Source organism: Delphinus delphis, chromosome 2 (assembly GCF_949987515.2).
Source record: "Delphinus delphis chromosome 2, mDelDel1.2, whole genome shotgun sequence".
NCBI classification, from domain to species: Eukaryota; Metazoa; Chordata; class Mammalia; order Artiodactyla; family Delphinidae; genus Delphinus; species Delphinus delphis.
This window is the reverse complement of record NC_082684.1, coordinates 171,039,011-171,066,358: the sequence shown is the minus strand read 5'-3', so window position 1 is coordinate 171,066,358 and position 27,348 is coordinate 171,039,011. Positions and strand designations below refer to the sequence as shown.

The 27,348-nt window shown below is 41.7% G+C and overlaps 1 protein-coding gene across 1 annotated transcript in view; it reads left to right on the top strand.

Annotated features, from left to right (window-relative positions):
• The window catches only part of FAM107B (family with sequence similarity 107 member B), a 218,375-nt gene that overhangs the window by 79,711 nt on the left and 111,316 nt on the right, over window positions 1-27,348 (top strand). The window contains exon 2 of the mRNA XM_060006267.1: window positions 1,877-1,937. Coding sequence (XP_059862250.1) covers window positions 1,877-1,937 — 61 coding nt within the window. The remainder of the gene's footprint in view (window positions 1-1,876; window positions 1,938-27,348) is intronic.

Genomic DNA, 27,348 nt, shown 5'->3' with positions numbered 1-27,348 from the left:
ACTGAAGAGAAGAAACTCAAGAATCTACGGAGCTCAGCCTTTTTTCTCTAAATAGAACATAGTTTGTACTATTGAAGACAGATGATTGTTTATTCTATGCTGAGAGCTCTCTGGCCAGACGGATTCCAAATATCCTTCCATCTGCAGATCCTTCCAGGGCTTTGCAATTTTTACTAATTAATGAGAAGACTGGGGGAGGGGAAACTTAAAATGAAGTAATAAATATGCTTGGAAGAAAGTTAAAGGGCTGAGTTATTTCACAGTTCTGGAATTCAGAGCAATGAAAAAAGTAAACAGTCCTATTGGCTCAAAGGAGAATGCTTTTATCCATGAAACAACTTTATTTAGATTATTTTGGTGTGTGGAGAGACTTTCCCTGCGGCTATATTATAAAATAACTCCTCACGTTTTTATTCTATTGGGCCTTGTGAAACAACAAATTATTTGCTGCGTTTAGTTGCTGTGTAATGGGGCTTTTCTATCATTTACATGTCCTTGGTATCTATTAATTCACATCTTTTTAGAAATGTAATTGTGGAAGCAATTGTCATTAAAATTTCTTGTAATGTATAAAATCTAGATAATGGGACCGAAGGCCTGTTTGACCAGATTGCCCGTGTCAATACAATTTCATGGGTTTTAAAAGTAGGAAAAAATTTTGAAACCGGTCCCTGGTGGTAAACATTTGAAGATGATTTTTGATCTCTGAAAAAAAAAAAAAAAGTGTTCCCAAAAACACAGGTGAAATCAATTCCTTTCTGAGATGATACTGATGGTGATTTAATGAAACGAATCTTTATGAATTAAAAAGGATATTTATTTATCTTACTAACCAAGTTTGAGAGTCTGGTGGTTTCTCAGCCAGATGAGATATTACCTAGGAGCTGCACACTGAGAACAAATTGGGCATGGCTCCTATGATAAATAATATCAGTTTTTGAGTTCCGTTGTTCCACTCTGGTTAGAGAGTCATTATCATTTATGGAACCCTACACGCATATGCTTCATTTTGGTCCAGAACATCTTCCATTGCGCTAAATTCTTAGGAAGAACAAAGTATGTGCAGAAAGGGTGCTAGCCTAGGGAGGAAGCTGAGTAGGGAACTAGCTACAGTATAATGCATTCATGAGATGTTGGAAGGAATCTTTCCTAAAGATTAAGGTCCCACAGATTTAGTTCATACAGGAACTCAACGAATATTTGTTCAAAGAGAAAGAAAATAAGTAAAGGTATCAGCATAAAATCACCTTGCAGACAAAATTAGAAAAGCCCCATGTAGACATTCCTCTTAATTTACACCTCCCCACCTGCCCCTCCTAGTTGGACCTACTTTGACCAATGCTATAGGAGTCAACATTGTCATTAAAGAATGTCATACCAGAACTCAGAGAAGAATGCGTTTGCTCACCTTCCCAGAGATAAAAATAACTGTGAGCTGGGATAGAATTTTCTAAGGCACACGAAATCAGCCTTTTCAATTGTGAAAAAGGAAACATAATTCTCTTCGTTGCATCATATGTACTTGCAGAAATCTTCTCCCACAGAGAAACCCACCCCACTGTGTTTAAGTAACTGATGTCCCCAAATGTATTAGTCACAGAGAACATCTGGGTTGTACAATTCCAGGGGCAACAGTCAGACGCTTCCACTTGAATGGCACCGTGGAGTTTGTAACCCAGCACCCGCATAGTTATTCTTCTTAATAGCTGTTGTTGAATTTGTTGCTTCTCTGAAGCCTCAGTTCATAAGGGCGTGGTCTAGTTTTTTCAGAGCTTCATCTCATATTAATTAGTTGGTTTGCAAAAAGTGTTGCCGTAAATTAATGCATTGTTTTTCTTTTCTCCCTGTTTTTCTGGTCTGTGGGACTGGAGTTCAGGAAGAAGAGGGATCCCCAAAAGAACCACAATGCCTCGGGTTGGACCGGAAGATGGCAGCAGGTAGAGTCCATTCAGGGCAGCGCCTCCTTTTCTGGGCTACTATTGTTGACAGCAAGGCTCGCAGAATCCGAAAGCTCTGCAGATTGCAAAGGAAAATCTGTATGTTCCCAGTGATTGGAAACATGACTAGAAATGTCACTTGTGATCTATTCCAGGCACGACATCTGGATAATCTGGTCATGATGCAGAAAATAGCTTCTTTTCTTTTTCTCCTTCTTTCTTTTATTGATTTCAGTTCTTGCTGAACAAATACTTGCAATGAAGTAGATGATGATAATGATGAAGAAATTTCAAATTCAGTAATACTGAAATAAGTAGTGTAGTTTTTTACTAGAGTATTTATGATTACCTTGGAAAATGCTATCTAGATGCATTTGCTGGTTTTTTTGTTAGTGTATAGTTAAATATGCAGCTTTGCTAAAGCTATTTACCCCATAATAGGACTTCGATTAAGATAATACGGAAAGAAACAAATCATGAGTTTATAACTTAGCTTCTGCCTATGATCGGTAATGATAATGAGATGTAATGGTCATAAAAATAAACATTAGTTGAATGGACCTCATAATAATGAAAGCTAAATCTTAATACTCTCAGCTTCTATTTTCCAATGGCTTTAATTTGGTGTTTTATATGATGAGGGGTTAGAAGAGGGCTCCAGACGTGTTTGCTGCTCATAGAGGGTCATGTTCTTGTAATTCAATGAAAATCAGGGAGCAGAATTAAGAAAATAAAAACGGTAACAAAAAGAATATGCACAGCGAGGGGGGGGGAAGTTGGCACCCTGCTCTGGTTTACATGGAGGAGAGACAATTAGCAATTATCCAGCTCTAGCATCTCCCTCTACAGCCCTCCCAAGTGTCTACCCTCGCCAGTAACAGACATTGCTTTCGTTGCGGGCCTCTTCTGATTCTCTCCCCTTGCAGATCTTTGCATGACTGACTCCTTCTCTTCAGGTAGTTCTCAGCTGGAATGTACAGTCCCAGAAGCTACCTTGTCATTCCTTGAAATCACTCTTCATCCCATTGCCCGTTTTTATTTTTTCTGTAACACTTATTAGGATCCCAAATCATCTTTCTGTTGATTGGTTTCTTTACTTACTGTCCTCTCAAGAGATTGTGGCATAGGAGTTGGGTCTGGAAGGAGAGATACGAAATCCATTTGTGAAGAGAGACACATTAGCTGGTGTGTTTATAAAGTGAAAACCAAATACTGTAAGTTGAATCCACAGTGATATCTACTTGGAGTTCTGCCCATTTTTTTGCTGACGACCTGATCCTTTGGCAGCTGTCACCTTATCCTGAGGTCTGTAATTTATATTTGCAGGGGCCCCCCAGGGGACAATGACGGGTTAATTGGGAGTGTATTTAAATTTTACCGCCATCGTCACCTGTCCTTTGAGCTCTAATAATTCGGCATCTATGTACGTTGGAGGTTTTGTTTAATGTGACCTGCCTGTAATAGACAGAACCCTAATGCCTACTCAGAATCAGGTAGCATCCCCCCTTGACTCTATGCGTGATGTAGCTGAGCAGATAGAGTAGCCCATTTGTAACGAGTCCCTTTTAATGTGATACAGTATGGGTTGCTGTCACCTGGTGCTTCATTTCAGCAAGACCAGCGCTGGGAAGTTTCATTAGATAGATGAGGTTTACCTTTACCTCCAGCCGGCCCTTCTGGTGCCCTGAACCTCTTCAGTGGGGTTGCTCCCCACTACCTCATCCCCAGGTTCTCTACCTTCAGAAGGACATGCAGTCAGGCTCATACACCTCGGTGCATGTTAATTCACATCATTGTGTTGCTTCTTGTTCAGCCTGTTGGTATTTTAAGCCACAAATCTACCTGTGGAATGAAAACAATGTGGTGGTGTTAGAGGGATTTTAAACACCAGCAAACAATTAAAGAACAGGGGCATTTCTGGCTCCAACCACGATGCCTGGTTACACACTTTCTCAACCTGAGCATTGGATGGCCCTGAGTGTGGGGCCATGCAATGAAGATTCCATCAGATTGTGTGTCTGTTTACAAGTGAGGTTAGATCCTTTATCGAAAGCACCATTTTAAAGAATTATTATATCCTTCTGATACAATATTCAAGGCAAAAGTAAAGAAAAGGATGGGAAGCTAAACTGGGTTAAGCTTATCACTCTGCACAGGCAAGGAAGAATGAAGTACTGGACCCATGAAAAATGGTGGTGAGATGGAGGTATTACGGTGAAGAGGTTTCCATATACTTAAGAGATCCTTTGATGCATCCGTGATGTTGCTCATATAATAGAGGAAAAAAAAGCAAAGATGCTTTACTGATAGTGACAAGGAGGAGGCTGTAATTCCAACCAGGGAGAACTCTACGTCAGCAAGAAGGCACGGTTTGAAGCCTGACAACGTGACCCAATAAGCCAGTTATTGGAAGGTGCTGAGGACAGGGTAGGAACTAGTCTACACGTTCTCATCTGGGTGTATGCCTTGTTTCTAAGCAGCTACTGTAACAGAGTTGTCAGGGTTTTGGTCTGTATGGCTCAGGCCCCCCTCTCTCTCAGGTCCTTCTTTCCCTGGATAATTGCTCTTTCCGTTTTGCTTCTCCATGGAATGTGTTCCTTTCCCAGAGCCTCCTGTGATTGCTCTGACTTTTTATTGTAGGGAAGAAATTATATGATCCGCCTTCATTTAATCTCTTTTTATTCTACTGAAAGGCCCTTGGAACAAGGCAAGAATCACACACACATACAACAGCTTATAAAAGGCATCGATATTGAATAAGATGAAAACTGAGCATTACTTTTCTTAGTACAGAGACTCAGGTTTATAGCTGACAGGAAAAAACAACAGATCTTGCTTAGGCTAATCTTATTGGTAGCCAAAGGAAAAGATATTATGTAGTACCAGTTTTCTAGAAAGAGGGAGATGAACAACTTTTCAGAGGTGGCCCATCGTATCTTAATTTATTCATTCATTCATTCCCTTGTGGGCAATGAGACCAATCTATGGGACAACTATGCTTTCTTGAGAGAATTCTTTTTAAAAATTAATTGGATCCTTTCTGATGGCTGTGTTTCCCAAAAAAAAAAAAAAAAAAGTAATATGTGTTTTAAAAATGTTGGCTCTATCTTGCCACGTCTCTTGCCACGCATTGCTTTAGAAGCAATGCCAAGTCCTTTTGAATGCTGAAACGATTTTAAATGTGTTTAAAATCCAGGAAGACTTTGTGGAATCCTCATTAGCTTTTAGTTTGCATTCACCCTGTGCTGTTAGGGCCCCAAGATTGCAACACTTGGTTCATAAGAGGTGAGAAACCATTTTATGACTGTCAAAGAATTTCATCTGAATGTTCTCCTTTTGCGAAAGGTCACCTAGGGTGGAGTGGGCCCCAGCACACTTTCAGAGGTGGCTGTCTGTATCATCTGCACTTAGTCAAATTTTCATTTCCTGTGGTTTGTAGGTTCTTCAAGTGTAAAGTAACGAACCCCAAACGGTTAAAGTTCTTTAACTAAAAATGGATGCGATGAGGGAAAAATATATGTATTTTTTGTAACCTTTCTGGGGAAGTGAGACCAGGGTTCCACTCTGCAGCTTCTTAAGCGACGTGATGTTACTGTGTGTGTGAGGCTGGGCCCCCGAGGAGACTCAGAAGTCAGGCTTTCCGGCTGAGAGCCCTGGGAGGTGACGAAAATGAGACCGAGCCTCTGATAATTCAGACAAAATGTCTACTTTTACTTTCACATCATAGTAGAACCGTCCAAATGAAGTTTCTGGCCCAGCCAACCGTATTGCAGTCAAACTCCATTCTGATCGCGCCAACAAGTTATCTTCCTCGCTGATCTTTCTGGGGCTCCAGCCAACGAATAGAAAATTGTTCAGGTGGGGAAGTTAGAAAACAGGAGCGTGGTGTACCGCCTTTATCCTGAATTTACTTTCTTTCCATTCTCTGAAACTTGGAACAGATAATCTGAGGATTCCTGCGAGGCCTTTTATTAGAGAAAATGCTACTGGGGTTTGTAGATGACTTTCAGCAAAGTCCGTATCTTTTTTTTCTTTTTTTTTTGCGGCACGCGGGCCTCTCACTGTTGTGGCCTCTCCCGTTGCGGAGCACAGGCTCCGGACGCGCAGGCTCAGCGGCCATGGCTCACGGACCCAGCCGCTCCGCGGCATGTGGGATCCTCCCGGACTGGGACACAAACCCGCGTCCCCTGCATCGGCAGGTGGACTCTCAACCACTGCGCCACCAGGGAAGCCCAAAGTCCTTATCCTTAAACCCCTTTATGGGACTTTGCTACCATACTTTTATTTTAGTCTAAGGAATCCCACTATACCGTGTCTACTTCAAATAATAATGATTAGATGTTACCCATCACGTACATTCTTCTGAAGCAATGATGGCAGCAACCTGCTTGCTGCTGGAGGCTCATCAAAGGAACAAAGTCCTCTGAGGGTGACACATTCCCTATTCCGAGAACTAAAACCCCACTGGACAGGAGGTCATGGGCTCTAACACGTATTCATAGAGAGGAAGACGTTTCCAGAATTTACTTACAGATTCTGCACTATCAGGGTCAGTAGGAAAAAGTCTTTTTTTTTGCCTGGGTTTTCTTCACCTGTGAAGTCAGCTGGACTTGCCCTAGAATCCGAGGAGATGTTTCTCTGGTGACTGGGGGTGGGTGGATGGGGCCGGGGGTGTTGTTTGCCTCTGTCAGGAGAGGGTGGCCAGCCACGGAAGGCTTCATGTCTGTGGTGATGGGAGACTTCCTGGCCTGCCTATTAAAGTATGTCTGTCGGCTCCCAGCTCACTACCTTTCGCATCGAGAAGGTGTCAGATGGAGGAAATCGGGTTTCCAAGTTCTCAGCGCTCTCCTAGACAAAAAGCTCTTAAGTGATGGTACCACCCACGTCTCTGAAACCACAGCATATGTCCTCCTCAGCATCACCCAGAGAGCACTCTTGGCTTTTTCTCCTCCCCCCATGGGCAGAGAGCTAATCGTTTCCAGATCTTTTATTTAGGAAATTCAACAGACTGCTTATTGTTTGTAAATGGGAAAATACAAGTTTAGAGAAAATGAGGGTTTGCTTTAGTCCTCTGTGTTCAAGGTATACCTGATGCATTGTTGATTGATGGGCACCTGTGCTTTGAGGAGAAGCAGAAATGCACCTGCACAGCTGATGGTTGGTTTTGACACTGTGTGCATGTGCGCGATGAGACACCCCGCCAGCTTTGTCTTGTACTACTCTCCATCCGATCCTATGTCCCCTTAGCATAGTGGGCATGCAGTCAGAGAGCTTTCCAGAAGTTCACCCAGGTCATAACGTCAATCAGTTACCAGGAATGAAATCTTCAGTGCGGTAATACTTGCAGCAGAATTGCCTAATGTGTGTGTGTGTGTGTGTGTGTGAGTGTGTGACAAGATGTGTTTCTACCCTATTTCACTTTCTTTTATTACTTTGTTGTTTGATTAAAATGTGTTATTGGGTCTTCGTAAGAACCCCTTAGAGGACAAAGAATTGGGAAGGTGACATTAATATACAAAAGCAGCAATGATTAAAGTAGCACGTGCATTAAATAAATCAAACTGTACAGCGATGCTCTTTAAAGGTTTCCATCCTGGGGGAATCTCTCTACCTCCTTCCCACTTCCCACGTCCTTTCCCTGCACGTGAATAAGAAGATGACACTTGTGTTGCATGCAACATAGTTGGATGCCCACCCAGCTCTCTCCTGGGAGTGTACCTTCCCTTCTGTTCTCAGGATATGCAGAGTGGAAAAATCACCATCTAGAAATTCCAGCTGATTATTGTCACAGAGGCTCTGAGGAGAGAAGACGTGAAGTTTTTACATTTCACAGATTGTTGTTGTCATTGTTTTTGTTGCCCTTTACCCATGTTTCTCTGCAAACATTTCAGTAAAGTGGCATTTTTGGTCCCGGGGCCCCTGAAATCAGCTGCTTTATTTCCTTGCTCTCCCTACCTCCAGTTCAACTTGGCTTCATGGCAGCCGTACTTTGCTACACGCTTCAGTGATTCCTGGTGGATCGGCCACTGTTCCCGAATTTGTGTATTGAAGGGGGCACAGAGTCAAGCAACATGGTTGAGAAGACAGTAAGGGGCTTGTCCTACAGCTGCTTTGGGGCAGCACTTTATGTAATACTGGGAAAATGTGATTGTCCATATCAGAGACCAGGGAGGCGGTTTGGATGAAGTTGGGGGTGCGCCCTGTCTCCCACCTTCCACTTCAGCGCACACCTGCCCCACTTCCAGCACCTGCAGGCCTCTGCCTGAGGCTTTCTCTTCCAGAACCTGCTCTAAGACCCCTCAGGAACAGCCCTCGAGCGATCACTGGTGGGACTTGATGAACTGCTACCTCTGCTCTCTGGCCCCTTGGGGAGCACAGCTGGGGAGCACGGGCCACGCCGGCTCCCAGGGTTGCCCCACGGAGCCAAGCCCCAGTCACCCCCAGAAGTAGCTGGCTGGATAAAGCCCAGTGCCGGCTGCCCCCCTCCCATCTCTGCACCCCACTCCCCTCCTGGTGTATCCTCCACCTCCTGCAAGGAATCCGAACTAAAAGAGGGTCCCTTGACAGTCTCTGCAGTGAACTCATCATAACATATTTGAAAGCGTCCATGAGTCTGGTTGAAATCTCAGAAAAGAAAACCTTTCCAAAAAAATTTTTTTTAAATACCTAAATACAAAATGGCTGCTTTGATTACTACCTTATTAACTGGTCAAAATGGTGGCATCGCCAAGCTTCTTAAAATTCCCTTTTTCTGACTGCAGCCCTCTGTCCTTCCCTGTTCACTGGGGATGGTTAACACGTTCAGCTTGGTTACTGATTGCATCCATGTGAACAAGAATAACCATCTACCCTGTTTTGAACCTGGTTAAAACCAAACAGCTTAGGAAAGAACACCTCTGGTTCCTTATCCTTCATCACGGAGAGATGATGGGAGGAGGAGACAATCAAACACGATAGTAAAATGTTAATGAACAACTTTCTCAAACAAATTATAGCCAAGAGCTGATATTCAGTCTACGAGCCCCACAGATATTCAGAAACAGTGAGTAATTCCGAACTCCTGCAAGTTGATTTTAACTGCTTATGGCTGATGTTACAAACAGGGCCAACTCAGCTTATAGATGTGTTTTGTTTGGCCCACAGTCTTTAAAAATTTTTTTCAATCGGTGGTCCATGTTTAAAAAGTGGAAAATGTTATGTAAAAATCTAGGTTCTGATTTCTCTCGAGAAATTTGGCCAGAGACTGGTCAAACCAGGCTTGCATCCTTAAGTGATAAAAAAAAATCAGCTGGGGTTGCATCCTCTAGATGTTCCCTCCCCATCCTACCTGTGGTTTGAGGAGCAGGTAAGATGATGCAGAGGCTGTTGCTATAGAAACAGGAGGGAATGCTCTTCAAGCTGATGAGCACTTACCTCGGCCAGTGATCTTCACACAGTTCTCTGAAGTTCCCCGCAGTGATGGTTTCTTCTTGGTAAGAGGCTAACACTATACTCTTCAGGCTTCTCATGATTTCAGGAATGGAGGGCTACCAACATTTGGCAGGTATGCAGGGTACCCCCCAGGAGAAGGAACCACGTAACGGATGGGTGCGGCTGAACCGCTAGAAGTGTATTCCAGCTCACACTCTGGTGACACGTGACGTTGGAGGACTCGGGGTCACCTAAGGGGCCACAGTCTTCTCCTCTGGGTCATCCTTTTGTGGGAGCTGAGGAACCACCATGTTCTCACTGAGAGGGTTGCAGCCAAAGACTTCTGTTTCTGCCTATGCTCAGCAGGCCTGATGTAACATCCCTTTGTGAGCATTTGCCCATCTGGCTGTGCGCCCGGCACCTTTCCATAGATTTTGATCAAGCATGACTCCTGTGTGTATAGTAATCGTGGAAATTTTCAGCTTTCCTATCCAAGGAGAAGTTGACAAAAGGGACAAATTGCCCTTGGCTTTTTTCAAGCTCTAGAAGCAGAACAGATCAAGGACTCAAAAAGTCAGGGTGTCGCAAAGACCCAATTCTGGTATTTGGCCATCACTGTGAACACTGGGGCATCCATGCATTTGGTCCCACAGTTCATCTGTCTGTGTGTTCAGCAAGGGTGTACGGAACCTGTTGCTATGCTGGGTACTGAGATAGGGCCTGAAGTCTTGCCTTCTTGCTTTTTTGTTCACCTGGAACCAGTTACTACCCTCAACCCTAATAGCCACGTTTCCAGAAGTTTGTGCTTTGCCATTTTTTCCTGTGCCTAGACTCTTCTCATAGCTGCCCTGCTCTAAGGGGTTCACAGTATGTAGTTCCTTCCGACAATTTGCAAAGGCTTCAGGAAAATGGATAATTGTATCACTTCCTTCAGGTGACTACAACTTTCTCTGTTCTTTACCTCCTACAACCAACTGATTTTATCCTTAGTTAATGTGGTCCAGCTGCCATGTTTGATTTTTGCATATTCATGATCACATCATCTGAATTGTTCTTTTCTAACAATTGAACATAAAACATCTGGTAACCATGCCGACCTGGTACTTAACAATAATACCAGCTAACATTTATTATGTACTTGCAATTCATTAGGGACCTTGCTAAGTGCTTTACATGGATTTCTTATTTGATCCTCTTAACAGCGCTATGGAATTGGTACTATATTATTCCCACTATGAAGATAAGGGAACTCAAGTTTAAAGAGTTCATTTATCCCAACACAAGTCTGCTTGAGTCCAAAGTCCTACCCTCTTAGCCATTTCAGCAACTCTGCAAATACCAAATGTCTTCTGGACAGAGTTAAGAATTTCTGAGCAGTACCATATGAGAGGGTTGATTTTATATCCTTCTGATTTGAGCAAGTTTATCAGCAGGGATCTTAGCTCGGGTGCCCTTTAGAAAGGTTAAACTTCCGGGTTTCTTGTAAGGGAGAGCCGGGGTAGGATGAGTTCTTGGAATTTGCCCTGGGCATATAAAGTCATGCTTTGATGGAGATGAAGTAAAGAAATGAGAGTCTTTACCTTTTTTTAAAAAGTTTGGTGAAGTTGAGAATCTATGTTCTATTTTTTTAATTAATTAATTTTATTTATTTATTTTTGGCTGCGTTAGGTCTTCGTTGTTGCGCGTGGGCTTCCTCTAGTTGCAGCGAGCGGGGGATACTCTCACTTGTGGTGCGTGGGCTTCTTATTGCGGTGGCTTCTCTTGTTGCAGAGCACAGGCTCTAGGCGCATGGGCTTCAGTAGTTGTGGCATGCGGGCTCAGTAGTTGTGGCTCGCGGGCTCTAGAGCGCAGGCTCAGTAGTTGTGGCGCACAGGCTTAGTTGCTCCGTAGCATGTGGGATCTTCCCAGACCAGGGCTCGAACCCGTGTCCCCTGCACTGGCAGGTGGATTCTTAACCACTGTGCCACCAGGGAAGTCCCGAGTATCTGTGTTTTAAATCTACTTAACTCTATTGGGACATTATATTTAAAGCTGGTAGAATCAAAAATAATAATAAACTTCCCTAAAACTTGGTTCTTCTATCCAATGATATGATTTCTGTTTATGGTGTCACTATCCACCTTGGTTTCAAGCTTCAAGGCCAGGTTTGATTCCTTCTTTCTACTTAACCTCTGTATCCTTCTTATTGAGTTCCTTTGTCATGTTTCTCATATCTATTCCAACTTTTTCAGTCTTGCCGTTACACTCCATTTTGGGTCATTATTCCCTCTTGTCCAAACTATTTTAATAGTTTCCTAACAGGCGTCTGTGCATCCATATTTCACCTGCTCTTAAACATCCTACACACCACTGACAGAGGATCTATTCATCTATTAAAATCACACCTAGGCTTGAAGGTCCAAGTTCAATGCTATAGTCTTGATGTAATAACGGAGGACATACCAAGAAGTAATCTCACCAAGACCTCCCTTATGGCCCATGATTTACAGTCACGTGTGGACATGTCTTACCCCTGCCAGTTGTTTATACAATACTTATATTCACCTATGCACAATTGCTCAATCCTATGGTAACAGTGTATTTTGTTTTGTAGAAAAAACACCGAACTGTCTTCCAAGCTGTATCATTTTGCATTCCCACCAACAATGAGTGAAATTGCATGTTGGTCCACATCCTTGTCAGAATTTAGTGGTGTCAGTGTTTTGGATTTTGGCCACTCTAGTAGGTGTGTAGAGGTATCTTGTTGTCTTTTGACTGGGTTGTTTTTATTTTTTAAATAACATTTCAATTTCCACTATGAGTATATATTATTAAATTATTAAAAATTTAGTCATATAGTAAAATGGGGAAAAGCTATTGATTTAATGTGAAGTGAAAAACAGAGGATATAAAATTATTTACCATGATTACAACTACAAAACACCAAAACCAATGCATAGCTTGCAGACCTTTACAAAATGGAGGGAGAGGAAACAGAATGCCCACAGTAGTTGTTTACCTTTATAGTCCTAGCTTCTAGTACCATAAGTATGCACTAAAAATTTTCATGGTTCTTAAATACATATTGGAATTAGGGATGAATTAATCTATTTTCCAAATTTGCCATAATGAGATGCTACAAGTTTTGTAATGAAAAAAAGTGACTGTATAAGACTGATTTCACAACCCCCAAAACAATAACATAAGGGAAGGGGCTTTAATGTTGTTCATAAAAAGATTTCAAGTGTAGCATCTACTACCACGGGGCTTCCAGAAATCTCCCTCAAGAGAGCACACCCTTCCTTCTTCCTGTTTGGAACAGTGATGGGTAATCATGGTGGCCATCTTGGACCACGTGGCAACTTTGAGGATGAAACCACATGTTAAGGATAGTGGGGGTAAAACACAGGAGAGGCCTTGGTCTCTGGGGCTCAATACCAACTCTGGACCTTTCTTTTACGTGTAAGAGCCAGAAAATAAAACTTTCTATCTCATATACACCACTGTTATTTTTGTTACTGTTCTTTGTAGCCAAACCTAATTGTCACTCGTGTTACTCTTACAAGACCAGGAAGCTTCTTGAGGGGAGGATGGTATCTGTGCATCTTTGTCTCCATCCAGGCACTCGGCACAGTGTGTGTACAACCAAATCCTCAGTAACTCTTTGTGAAATGAAGGAACAGAATTCAAGGAACTTGGAGAACTGAGTGCAAAGCGCTGTGTGGGAGAATGCGGGCATCTGAAAATGAGTGAAACGTGCTCTCTGCTCTCAAGAAACCGATAGTAAAATCGTGTGTGCACGTGTGTTTGTGTGTGGTCACTGTTTGCATCTGACACATCGGGGTAGATAAACGCGGGAAGGGGGTTAGCCCTCTGTCTCTTTGAATAAAAACAAAATGTCCATTCACTTCTTGTTCTCTCCTGGCATCCTTGGTTCTTCAGTGCCTGCTGGAAAAGCCAGACCTTGCCTGGTGTTACTGTCACGTCTGAGCTTTGAGAGCTCTTTCCTTTCCTTCGAAGCCTGAGAAGGATTATTCTAGTGATATGTGAATAGCTGTTTGCGAGCGCACAGGAAGTGGTTCCCTAGCAACAGGAACCTCCGACTGCCTCTGAGCCTCAGCGCGGTCCCTGCCTTTTGTTTTCTCTCCTCCGTCTCGCCTGTCAGCAAGTGGCCAGAGTGACTGCACCTGCTCTGAATTAGGGGGGCCGTTCGACCCCAGCCGTTCGTCTTCTAAGTCAAAGGGCCCTGTTCCTCTTTTGGTGGCGCTTCCTCATGAGGTCTGGGGCCTGTTTTGCTCCTGGTCAGACCATAATTACCTCAGATCACACTTCCTCTTTCGTCTTTCAGATGTTGACCAGAAATGGAAAATTCTGAGATGCCCGAGGAAAAATTTGAGTTTTTATGAAAAAAAAAAAAAAACCTAGTGTTTGCACATTATTTCAAATGACCTAAATTTCTTAAGGAAAAGCTGAGTAGACTCTTTTTCCCCTGAAGAGTTCATTCTTACCCCATTCTTCACTTTGTTTGTCCACAGAAGCCAAATTCTTCATTCCTTATATAGGTCAGCATGTCAATAGGAGGTTGAATGCACAAGACGGCTGGGGAAATAAAGTATCTTCTTACAACACTGCCTCAGTCTAGCAAAATACTAAGTTCTAGAAAGAGTCATCCTTACCGGGGGCATTGATCCTCTTCCTGTTGGGGCCCCAGAGCCCTATTTTAGAAAGTGTAAATCTGTACAGACCGTAGCACATAGCTGGAGCATGGCTTCAGAGTTTGCTGACTGGAAATGCCTTGCTTCATCTTTGAATAGTAACCTGTGTGAGAACAGAGATCTTAGAGAAGATGGTCATACATCTTTACCTACCAATTGGCTGGTATCCATTGGTAACATTGGCCATCTGCTCAAACTGCTGGCAACAGGCAGCTAATTATAATTGAGCCTAACAGCCCCTAGAATTCTTATCTCTATAGCTTTTAAAATATTTTCATTCACTTATTCGTCTAACCAACAGATATTTCTAATTGAGGGTCTCCTATATGTGTCTACAGACCGTGGTGTGTCTTGTGGGAAAAACATGTCTGTAACCTTGGGGGGCGTTGTCAATTTGACAGAGGAAGTAAGACATGCACCCAAGTAACTATCAAGCAAGATCATAGCCTAAACAGAGATAAAACCATACAATTATAGACGTTCCCTTAAATTGACTCTTCCCATGAGAGAGCAGTGGTGGAGACAGGGCGAACCCACCTTTCTGGGTGATCAAGCAGAATGATTATGAGTGAAGAGAGCTGAGAAGTTACATCTGTTCTGTAGACAAACAGAGGACTAAGTCTCCAAGATGATTCATCTAGCTCTTTTGATTAAACTTACATTTATTAAAACAACAAAATGAAACAGCAAAACCCCGCTGTGTTATGATATCCTGTTTCCATCCAAATGGCCTATTTTTAACCAGTGTTAAGAGCCTGACATATGTCCTCCAAAGTGGCATAAAACAGAAACCAGGAAGAGAATTTATCTGGGATCTGGGAAAAGTAAAACATAAACTCTAGCTTAGGGGAAATTTGAAAGGCCACTGTTTATCTTATTTTCCTCCCAGGCAGTATTTTCCACTAGTAAATGAGAGAGAAAGAAAAATGCATCTCAGTAGCCAAACCTTCTGGGAGCCAGGCTTTCTCGTTAATAGCCATATCCCCTACGAGCTGAGTCTATCCAGGGTAGACTGTGTGCATGGTCACGGCCATGGTCATGGTTAACCAGGAAAAACGAGCTATAAATCACTGGAGATGTGGGAAAGGAAGCACCCCCCCCAAAGGCAGACAGCTACAGTGTGTTCTTTCTTGGGCTGGCTGAGAATAACGGGGAGCAGACATCTAAAAGCCATTCTTGATATAGCCAGGTGACAAGCCATTGGGGATCATTTCGGACTTTTAAAGAAAGAGCCACTGCCTTCTGTGGAACTGACACTTATTAAAGACGTACAAAGTGGAGAAGGCGAGACAGACCATAAGGGAGCCTTTTGTAGCCAAAAAAGTGCTTTGCACCCTAGGGCAGAAAGGACAAAAAGCTCCCAGTCGTGGAAAGTGCAGAATTCCCCAAGGACGTGTCCTGAGTCCCAAGGCTGGGGCTCTGCTGTGACTAAGTGATTCCTAGGGCAGAGTTCTCTCTCCCCGCCACACTCAGGATCTTCAATTTTGAACCTAATTGCTTATAAGATCTTGGCCGGTTATTATTTTTAGGATGTTGTAAACAGATTCCCCGTGACTTTTGATGAGTAAGTACCGGGCTGTATTAGTCAGGGTTCTCCAGAGAAACAGAATCAATAGGATGTGTATATACATTTAAGATTCTTTCAATCTTAACATTTTTATGTATTTATTATTTTTTAAAAGTTGAAGTATAGTTGATTTACGATGCTTCAGGGGTACAGCAGGGTGATTCAGTTATACATATATATATTTTCATATAAAATATATGAAAATAATTTTTAGATACATATGGGGAGGAGAGACAGAGAGAGAGGGGTTTATGATGAGGAACTGGCTCATGTAACTTGGAAGGGGGTCAAGACCCAGGATCTGAAGATCTGCAGATATGGGAGAGGTCAGTCCAAAGGCCAGCAGGCTCAAGACCCAGGAAGAGCTGATGTTTCAGTTTGAGTCCAAAGGCAGGAAAAATTCTCTCTTACTCTGGGGAGGATCAGTCTTTTTGTTCTATTTATGGCTTCAGCTGATTAGACAGTCCCACCCACATTCAAGAGGGCAATCTGCTTTACTCATCCTACTGATTTAAATGTGAATCTCATCTAAAAACCCTCACAGAAACACCCAGAATAGAGTTTGGCCAAATATCTGGGCAACCCATGGCTCAGTCAAGTTGATATATAATTAATCTCTGACAGGCTTTGCCTCCTATGCCCATTCAAACAAAGTGAGGAAATTAATATTTATTGAGCTCCTACTAGACCAGACACTCTATGTTTACCTCTTTTTATAAATAAGGGGTAGGGGACTTCCCTGGTGGTCCAGTGGTTAAGCCTTTGCCTTCCAATGCAGGGGGTACGGGTTTGATCTCTGGTCGGGGATCTAAGATCCCACATGCCTTGTGGCCAAAAAACCAAAACATAAAACAGAAGCAATAATGTAACAAATTTAATAAAGACTTAAAAAAATTAAATAAATAAATAAGGGGTAATTTATTGCCCACTTTATGTAGCTGGGCATGAAGATGACAAGACAGAGGATGTATATAAGAAAGACCTCTCCTGTCTGTCAAATAAGAAGCAACGTTTCTTCAAAACACAAACTTATAGTTCAGAAAACAAACTTAAAGAGATCAGATTTGTGGTTACCTGAGGCGAGGGGTAGGGGCAGGGGGAATTGAATAAAGATGGTGAAAAAGTACAAACTTCCAGTTGTAAGATACTTAAGTACTAGGACTGTTATGTACACTGTGATTAATATAATGAACACTGCTGTACATTATATATGAAAGCTGTTATGAGAGTAAACCCTTAGCATTCTCATCACAAGGAAAATATTTTTTCTTTTCTGTCTATATGAGATGATACATGTTCACTAAGCTTCTTGTGATCATCATATCATGATGTATGTCAGTCAAATCATTATGCTGTACCCCTTAAAGATGTACAGTGCTAGGGCTTCCCTGGTGGCACAGTGGTTAAGAATCTGCCTACCAATGCAGGGAACATGGGTTTGAGCCCTGGTCCGGGAAGATCCCACATGCCGCAGAGCAACTAAGCCCATGCGCCACAACTACTGAGCCTGCACTCTAGAGCCAGTGAGCCACAACTACTGCAGCCCGTGCGCCTAGAGCCCATGCTCCGCAACAGGAGAAGCCACCACAATGAGAAGCCCGCGCACCGCAACGAAGAGCAGCCCCCGCTCACTGCAACATTGCCTGTGCAGCAACGAAGACCCAGCACAACCAGAAAATAAATAAATAAATAAATAAAATAATAAAAAAAAGATGTACAGTGCTAGATGTCAATTACATCTCAATAAAACTGGGAAGAAGGAGGAGAAAGAGAAGGAGGAGAAATTTTCCGCATTTTGTAGTAAATACAACATACCAAAGCCTACATATGTTTAACATTCTTCATAATACTTTCACAATCATTTATTGAATTTCTCATTAAAATTCCTTGAGATCAAGTGGGACAGATATAATTTTCACTTTGCAGGTAAAGAAACTGAGTCACAGAGAAAGTAAGCAACTCGCTTACAGTCACATGGAAAATTGGAAGCAAAACCAAGATGCAATGCTCACATTTTCTGATTTCCAACGTAGAGGAAAACCTCCACCATGCTTGTAATATTTATGTCTGCTAATGCATGTGGTGCTGATGGGCCTTCACAGTGGCAGGTGTCATAAGTGGGAAAGATCATGAGCTTCCAAGTCAGACAAGCTGAATGTGGATCCCATGTCAAGCTTGGCTTGTTTCACTTCAGGGAAATTCCTTGGCTGTAAAATAGGATAACGACACTGACCTCATCAGCTAGGTGTGAGGGTAACACAATGTCATATATATGGAATGCACAAGGCCAGGTACACGGTAGAGGATTAAGTAGAGAATTAAATAAGAAGAGTGTCTAGACCATAGTAAGCATCCAATAAATGTTAGCCCTCATCGTGACTACCGTTGTGCTGTTGTTGCTGGTCCCCAGTGTATCTTGGCCTCTCCCTTCCCAGCTCTGCCACCTTACAACACTAACAAGATTAGGTAGATAAAGAGAGAGAATAAGACAGAGGGAGAGGGAATATCCTTGCTTCTTATGCTTGGTCTGTCTTCCTCATTACTGGCACCATTAGGTCATTTCTAAATACGTAATATGACAGCAGCTTTAAAAAATCTTACACTGGGCTGCTCTTTTCTTGTGTCTTTACCCAAAGTGACTTTGTTTAAATTTTCCCTTGGAATTATTTGCTGGCTGCCTGCAATGGCTGCTGAGGTCCTGTACCTGAGGGTCAGTCATCTGAAACTAGCCTAACTTGGCTTTGCATCTCTCTGTCTAACCCAGGACCAGTGCACAATACAGCAACTTGTATTTGTCCAAACCGGTGTTGGCTGAAATTATTCAGAAGACTTACGTGTCAGAAGACCCCAACTCTCCAAATGCATTTTATCTATTTACCTTTCAAAATTGGAAGTTATTATACAGCTTAGTAATTTGAGCCATTAGGAATGGAAAGTACCAACTTGGTTATTCATCCATCTGAGAAGAAACAATTGGATCATAACTCCTTTTAGCTCCAAGTTTTCTATTAAAAAAAGAGAGAGAGAGAGAGAGAGAGAGAGACAAAATGGGAAAATTATGGATCTGGGCATTTCCCTTGGAGGAAAAGGATGTACCAATAGATTTTGGAGTATTTTGTCTCCTCTGGCCTCCAGCCTGGGAATCACTCACTAGCTGTGTGGCTTTGGGCAATTTGACGACTTTGCTGATCTGAGCCTCAGTCTGCTTGTCATTAAATTAAGGGATTGGGACGCATCACCTATAAGATATCTTCCAGCTTGAAAATTCCATCATGCTAGCTAGAATTTATGCAAGGTGCTATCCTAGGAAATCCAACAAGCAAAAAGAAAATTCATTGGTTTTATTTCACTTGGAGGTCATCACCTCTTTATTATCCAGTATCTGCCACCCAGTCAGGTCATACTGGGCTCCTATGAGAGCTCTACTGGTCCAAATTTGGTCAGATCTCTGCTTTATTTGCAGGAGAACTAAAGCAGATGAGAATTTCCCTTAAGAGACGTGGATCCAAAGAGGGTTCACCTAGGATGTGGTAATGTGAGCAGTGAAGGCAAATAAAAAAGGGCAATCAAGCACCTCCTATAATTCTGGAGAAATCATTCACTCTTTTGACCAACACTTACTGAGAGGCAGTATGGTATCGAGACAGGCTGGGACCTGGGACCCTTTGCTGCAATGCTTGCACCTGGACAAACATCTCCTTAAGCAACAAAATGCAAAGAAACCATAAGGGACTAAAAATAACTGCATGTATGTGCAGTTGGGGCAAATTATGGGCAAAAGATACAAAAAGACAAAAATAAAGGACAAATATTGCATGATTCCATTTATAAATGGAATGTAGAATCTGAAGGGAATCTGTGCGCCGCTTCTGAAGAGCCAGGAGCCAAAACAGGGTACTTACTGCGCATGTCCCCTGCACACAACACCGCCAGAGGGGTGGGCAAAACACCTAAGCCAGCCCTCCAGCCCGACCCCTGGACACACCCCTACCTTCACCCCATGTAATGGACCAGCTCCCCTGAGCCTCTATTAACTACCATTCTACTTTTTTTTTCAAGAAACTACAATTATTTTTATTGGAAAATGTGGAAGTGAAATATTATATTTATTGCATTTTTAACATCTTTATTGGAGTATAATTGCGTTACAATGTTGTGTTAGTTTCTGCTGTACAACAAAATGAATCAGCTCTATGTATAAATCTATCCCCATATCCCCTCCCTCTTGCGTCTCCCTCCCACCCTCCCTATCCCACCCCTTTAGGTGGTACAAAGCACCGAGCTGATCTCCCTGTGCTATGCGGCTGCTTCCCAATAGCTATCTGTTTTACATTTGGTAGTGTATGTATGTCCATGCCACTCTCTCACTTCGTCCCAGCTTACCCTTCCCCTCCCTGTGTCCTCAAGTCCATTCTCATTCTACTTTTTATCTCTATAAAATTTTTTATTGAAATATAGTTGATTTACAATGTGTTAGTTTCAGGGGTACAGCACAGTGATTCAGATATATATGGATATATAGATATATAGATATTCTTTTTCAGATTCTTTTCCCTTACAGGTTATTACAGAATACTGAGTAGAGTTCCGTGCTATACAGTAGGTCCTTGTTGATTATCTATTTTGTATATAGTGATGTGTATATGTTAATCCCAAACTCCTTATTTATCCCTACCCCCCTTCCCCCTTTGGTAGTTATTTGACTACCCTAGACACCTCATATAAATGGAATCATACAATATTTGTCCTTTTGTGTCTGGCTTATTTCACTTAGCATAATACCCTCAAAGTTGATCTACATTGTAGCATGTCAGAGTTTCCTTCCTTTTAAAGGCTGAATAATATCCTATTGTATGTATCTACTATATTTTGTTTATCCATTCGTCTGTCAATGGACATTTGGGTTGTTTCCACCTTTTGACTACTGTGAATAATCCTGCTATGAACGTGGGTGTACAAGTATCTGTCAGGTCCCTGCTTTCATCTCCAGAAGTGGAATTGCTGGATCACACATTAAATCTATGTCTAATTTTTAGGAACCACTCATTTTCTTTTTTTTTAAATTCTTTTGTTGTGCTGTGAGGCATGTGGGATCTTAGTTCCCTGACCAGGGATTGAACCCACGTCCCCTGCAGTGGAAGCGCGGAGTCTTAACCACTGGACCACCAGGGAAGTCCCTGGGAACCACTAATTTTCCACAGCAGCTGCACCATTATACATTCTCAGTTAGCAGTGCACAAGGTTTCCATTTTCTCTACATCCTCATCCAACGCTTGTTCTTTTCCATTTTCCTGATAATAGCCATCCTAATGGGTGTAAAGCAGAAACTCACGTTTTGAGTAAAACAGTACTTTGCTGTGTAAGGCTGTCTTGTCCATCGTAGGAGGTAATATCCCTGTTACTCCAACTCACCCACTGGAGGACCACTGGTGGAGAATACTGATTTTTTTGTTTTTATAAATTATGAGCAACAGCTAAACTTTCTGTTGAGTTCTTTTAGCCTCAGCGGGGCTGCTTGAAGTCTAGCTGTGCAGGGAGAGTTTAAAGGTCAGCCCAGAGATGTGCGCAAAGTTTATGCCGAAAATTTGAGGCTCCCCTCTCTCCTGTTCTCCTTTCCCAGATTTCTCCCCCTCGTTTTCTAGCTGACGTGGTTTCCCTGCCTCTGTCCTAGGGTTCTTTAGCCCAGAAAGACTGCCGGTTTCTATTCAAGGTTTTGCCACTCTTCCCTCCTCACCCCAAAGGAACCGTATGACTTCAGGCTAAAGGCTACACAAGTACAAAACTCAGCTGGTGCCACTTCTGTCCCAAATGTGGACACTCTTCTCCAGGTTTGACCTGCTTTTTGGTCCCTCACCGAGCCTTCAGTGGTTGTTTTTGGATTTTATTTGAAGTTGACAGTTGTTTTCTGTGGAAGAGTTGATTCCACCATTACTGGAAGCAGAACCTTATCCTCTTTTTCAGGATCCACTCTCATCCTCTCCAAAAGCTGGTGCTGCCGTGTGAATAAACCCAGGCTTGTCTGCCTATTTTCCAAATTGTGGACACTGAGCGTATCTTTTGAAATCTTAAGAGCTAGTTTATATGATTTTTTTTAAAAATCGAGAATAATGTCTTAAAATTATAACTCAATTATAGAAGAAAAATCACAGTCCCCTTCACAGTGTTAAGGGGAAACTCTGCAATGGCTTCACATTCCTTTACTTCCAGGCACGTGAGTTGAGGTTTAGCCGTTACAACTCATTTAATCTCTTCCCTAAATTGTATTTATGCTCCACAAAGTGGTGCTACGATTAACCGTAAATGTTCTAAATTTCTCGCTATGTAGGACGAAGGAGAAGTACGAGGTGACGAAAAGTTGTCAGGTTTCAGATTGGAAAATTATAATTCTGAGATCTGGGGGCTAATAAGAGATTGGCCTGCCTTTCTCCATGTATTCATTTGCTTAACCGATATGTGTTAGAGCCCCATCACCTGTTAATTAGTTTGTTTAATGAAAACTAATTTAATCATTTGTAGATTAGTGATTAGCTAGTGTGGTCATACTTTTAAAAATGTTTTAATACAGCAGGTTCTTACTAGTTATCCATTTTATAAATATTAGTGTACACGTGTCAATCCCAATCTCCCAGTTCATCCCACCACCACCACTCACCCCCGCCACTTTCCCCCCTTGGTGTCTGTACGTTTGTTCTCTACATCTGTGTCTCTATTTCTGCCCTGCAAACCGGTTCATCTGTACCATTTTTCTAGATTCCACATATATGCGTTAATATACGATATTTGGTTTTCTCTTTCTGACTTACTTCACTCTGTATGACAGTCTCTAGGTCCATCCATGTCTCTACAAATGACCCAGTTTTGTTCCTTTTTATGGCTGAGTAATATTCCATTATAGGTATGTACCACATCTTCTTTATCCATTTGTCTGTTGATGGGCATTTAGGTTGCTTCCATGACCTGGCTATTGTAAATAGTGCTGCAGTGAACATTGGGGTGCATGTGTCTTTTTGAATTATGGTTTTCTCAGGGTATATGCCCAGTAGTGGGATTGCTGGGTCATATGGTAATTCTAATTTTAGTTTTCTAAGGAACCTCCGTACTGTTCTCCATAGTGGCTGTAATTAGTTTGTTCAATGAAAACTAATTTAATCGTTTGTGGATTAGTGAGAAGCTAGTGTGGTCATACTTTTATTCATCAATAAATTAATTTATTTCATGAATTTAATTTAGTTAGTTTATGGATGAATCAATGCAATAATTTAATTCAGCAATAAATTCTTAATCCTTATTCCAAGGCACTGCAAGATTCTGAAATGCCTTCTGAAGTATCGAGTTGATTAATTTTGTTCAGGATAGTTTTAGCATCAATTATAACTTCTTGCATTATTATTGGAAAACCAGGAGTCCATGCGTAGTACATGTATCAATTTTCTCGAGGGTTATGCTTTACATAACCATTTTCTGTTCGTCAGTTCTGTTCGTCCATTTTCTGTTCGTCAGTTTCACAATCAAAGACCTGTGTAAATTTCCCATGACGTCTTGAAAGGGGGCTTCATTCAATGAGGTGCTTTTGACTAGCTCTATGATTTCAAATTGGTTGATTATTCTGGCATACGACCCGCCAGCTCATCTTGGAACCCCTCCCCACTCTGGTACTTCTTGCCGTGTACCTCCTGGTCTCTGTCCTAAGCTGGTCAGCCTCTCAATCCCTGGGGAATGTCCCGGGTCTCTCCTTCTTTATGTCATACCCCACCTATCTTCCATCGCCCACCTTTCTACATCCCCATCCTTTCCCTAAGAAAAAAGTTACTTTTGGATTTCCTTTATGTACTTAAATACTTAAGTCACTTTTGGATTTCCTTTATGTACTTAAATACTTAAATCATTTTTTTTTAACAAGGTGCATTTTTAAGCATTTTTATTTTGTGCTGGGCCCCATAAACTACATAGCCAGTCCTGCGTTAGGGAGAGGTGCTCAGTGGGTCAGGAGTTTGCAATTCACTGGGTAGGAAAAGGAGCAACCAGGGCTATTTATGACATCACTGGCAGGGACGGGACCAGGAAGTTAGAAAAGAAGGATACGTAGGATCACCTGTCAGCAGTGCTCTCTTTTACCTTGGGAATCTCCTTAAATCGCAGGGCCAGGGTTGGAGGACGTGGTGGTAGATCCTCTTGTAGATCAATTAAGGAGCTGTTCAAATGACCACAGTCAATTCTGACCTACTCTTGAGGAATTCTACAGAAGGAATCTACCTCTAAAAATAGATTGATTTTAAAAGGGCTGCCATGGAATTTACACACTGGCTCATCTCTTTCATGGAATAGGTAAACTAATATAAAAGATAGACCAGTTTATCCCAGGAAAGCCAGGAGCAAAATCTCGTCCTGTAGAAATAAAAAGTGGCAGTAAGGCACTTTCCAGGTGTTTACTGTAAGGAGATGTTACGTTGGTTCAGGAAAGATATTCTGGGAGAGTAAATTAGGAAGAGGATTGTGATGCAGACCTTTTCTTTTTTTTTTTTAACATCTTTATTGGAGTATAATTGCTTTACAATGGTGTGTTAGTTTCTGCTTTATAACAAAGTGAATCAGTTATACGTATACATATGTTCGCATCTCTTCCCTCTTGCGTCTCCCTCCCTCGCACCCTCCCTATCCCACCCCTCTAGGTGGTCACAGAGCACCGAGCTGATCTCCCTGTGCTATGCGGCTGCATCCCACTAGCTATCTACCTTACGTTTGGTAGTGTATATATGTCCATGCCTCTCTCTCGCTTTGTCACAGCTCACCCAGACCTTTTGAAGAGGTGCTAGGATGCTGTCAAGGCAGAACCTGAGGAAACACAGTGAGATGCATATGTGAGAAGAAAACAAAGGAAAACACGTGAGATAATTTCATACTGTCCTGGAAAAAAAAATTATCTACATTAATCTAAATAGAAGGGGCTCTGTGATGATCTGGACAACAGAAAGAGGCAGAGTTGAGACTGCAGATTAATACCTTTCTGTTTGCTTTGGGCTCATCCTTTTGTTAGTTCTCAATAAGTGTAAAAGAGTCATAAAAGCCCATCGGGTAAACCATTTAAAACAGACTAGATCCCATTAGAATTCAAGGACTTTCAAACAATAGCATTTGAAGGCTCTAGCTGAAGTTCTTTCTTTTAATAATTGACTGCTCTTTGAGGAGAGTTCATTTCAGAACATGGTTTTGCAAATGAGAGCTGAGTAAAAACGTACATACGTAAAATTCAGCTCTGCCGAGGTGCAGTGTTTTATTTCTTATTTGTTGGGATTCTTTGGGAGCAGCGGGCATTTGTAGGCAATCCTTTTGAGAATGGTTACTGTGGTCAATCTAGCAAGTCAACTATTTTTCTGCAAGTCTATTTCCACTGTACCTTTTAACACGGAAGGAGAAGGGATACCGCGTTGAACTCAACAACCAAGTTTGAACATTGCGTTCAAGGCACTAAGTGCTTCCTTTAATACAAACTGCTGAAGTGAGCAAGGGAAGTACATTTTGGTCTTTTCTTGAAAGCCTTGCCTATTGAAATGAGCCTGAAGTATGGAGAATAGGAAATTCTGCAGCCAAGAAAGCCCTGTCTGTCCACAGCATCCTGCGGAAGAAGATAAAACTCCATCCGAGTTTTACCATGTTACAGAGTGTTCACTGACTGTGAAACCTCAAAGAACATATATATTATATATATATGTATAGATATGTATATATATACACACATGTTTTTTTCATGTATCTTAGGTGAAAAGATTGTTCGTACTTCCGTGACTTATGTGTTTTTTAATATTAATACTTGATTTTTAAAAGTAAATTGAAAAGTCATGATTTTTCCTTAAGTTTATAAATGTTATTTTGCTTTAACTAAGATGCCAATAAATTTCTAAAAGTCACTTTAAAGGCTCTTCGATTCATCTTGGGTCCCATTTAAAACCTAAACTCCTCTAAACATTTAAAATTACATCTATAGTTATTCAGTTTATATAGCTTTATTTCTAAGTCCTTCAGTTGTTTCTGTAATGCCAAAATTTCCCAAAACTTACTTAAGTAATATAACTCTAATATATATAATATGATAACATCTACATTATACATAGTATCTACTTACATATAATGAATGTTCAGTTCTCCAAAACGGTTCAATACCATTTACAAATTAGGTTTTAGCTTGTCAGCTTGAAAATCATGAGTTTGAATCAGGTATCCACGCCAACTATTCTTTTAGACAATACAAACATTTCAAATGGAAGGTACACAAAATTTTACATGCAATATAACACAAAAAAATGTAAGTACTGTGAATTGCATTTACTCAATAATCTTTAATAGCTCAGTCAAGATGGATTCCAGTGAGAAGGATTCTGGGAGACCAGTGACAATAAAGATGTAATTTCTTTTCCATTCAACTTCATGGAACCCGTGAATTCTATCTAAAAGAGCCCAGGAAAGCCGAAGCAAGAAGAATTATCTTGCGGAGCACAGGCTCCGGACACGCAGGCTCAGCGGCCATGGCTCACGGGCCCAGCCGCTCCGCGGCATGTGGGATCTTCCCGGACAGGGGCACGAACCCGTGTCCCCCGCCTCAGCAGGCGGACTCTCCACCACTGCGCCACAGGGAAGCCCAAGAAGAATTATCTTTAGACTTCATTCTAAGCTGGCCTGGTATTAAACATACCCACCAAGGAACCAATTATACTTTCCCACATTGATTTCATTTTTCTTTCCAAGTATTTTTTGGCAGTACTGTTCCAAGGAAGTGGGATTTCCATTCCAAGTGCATTGGGTGACCTCACAGATTGAGCAGCATGTGAATTAGGAGACTGGCCTGAGTACCAAATGAAGAGCTAGAGACATCCAGCATAAATTTTTTCACCAATAGACTGTCATATTGAGCCTTTTTTTTAAAAAAAAAATTGAGGTGACATTCATGTTACATAAAATTAACAATTTTAAAATAAAAAATTCAGCAGCATTCACAATGTGTGAAACCACCCCTTTTTTTAAATTGTAAGACATTTCCGTCCCTCCAAAATAAAGCCCTGTTCCCACTAAGCAGTTAGTCCCTGTTACTCACTACCCCTGGCCCCAGGGAACCACCAATCTGCTTCTGATTTCTATGGTTTTACCTATTCTGGGTGTTTCATATAAATGGAAGCATACAACATGTGAATGTTTGTGTCTGGCTTCTTTCACTTAGCTTGTTTTTGAGATTCATCCACGTTGTAGTATGTATCACTACTTTATTCATTTCTGTGGCTGAATAATATTCCATTTTTTGGATACACCACAATTTGTGTATTCATTTATCCATTGATGGACATTTGGGTTGTTTCCCCCTTTGGACTCTTGTGAATAATCCTGCTATGAACGCGCCTGTACATGCATTTGTGTGAACACCTGTTTTCAATTCTCTCAGGTATATACCTAGGAGTGGAATTGCTGGGTCGTGTGTGTGATAATTCTGTGTTTTGCTTTTTGAGCCAAACTGTTTTCCACAGCAGCTGAACTGTTTTATATCCCCACTAGCAAGGTGAGAGGGTTCCAATTTCTCCATCCTACCCAACACTTGTTACTTTCCATTAAAAAAAATGATAGCCATCTTCGTGGTTGTGAAGCGGTATCTTATTATGGTTTTGATTTGCACTTCCTTAATGACGAATGATGTCTGAGACTATTTTATTAATAGTTTCTGTCGAGGGGGTACGCCAAGTCAATGTCCTACACTGTA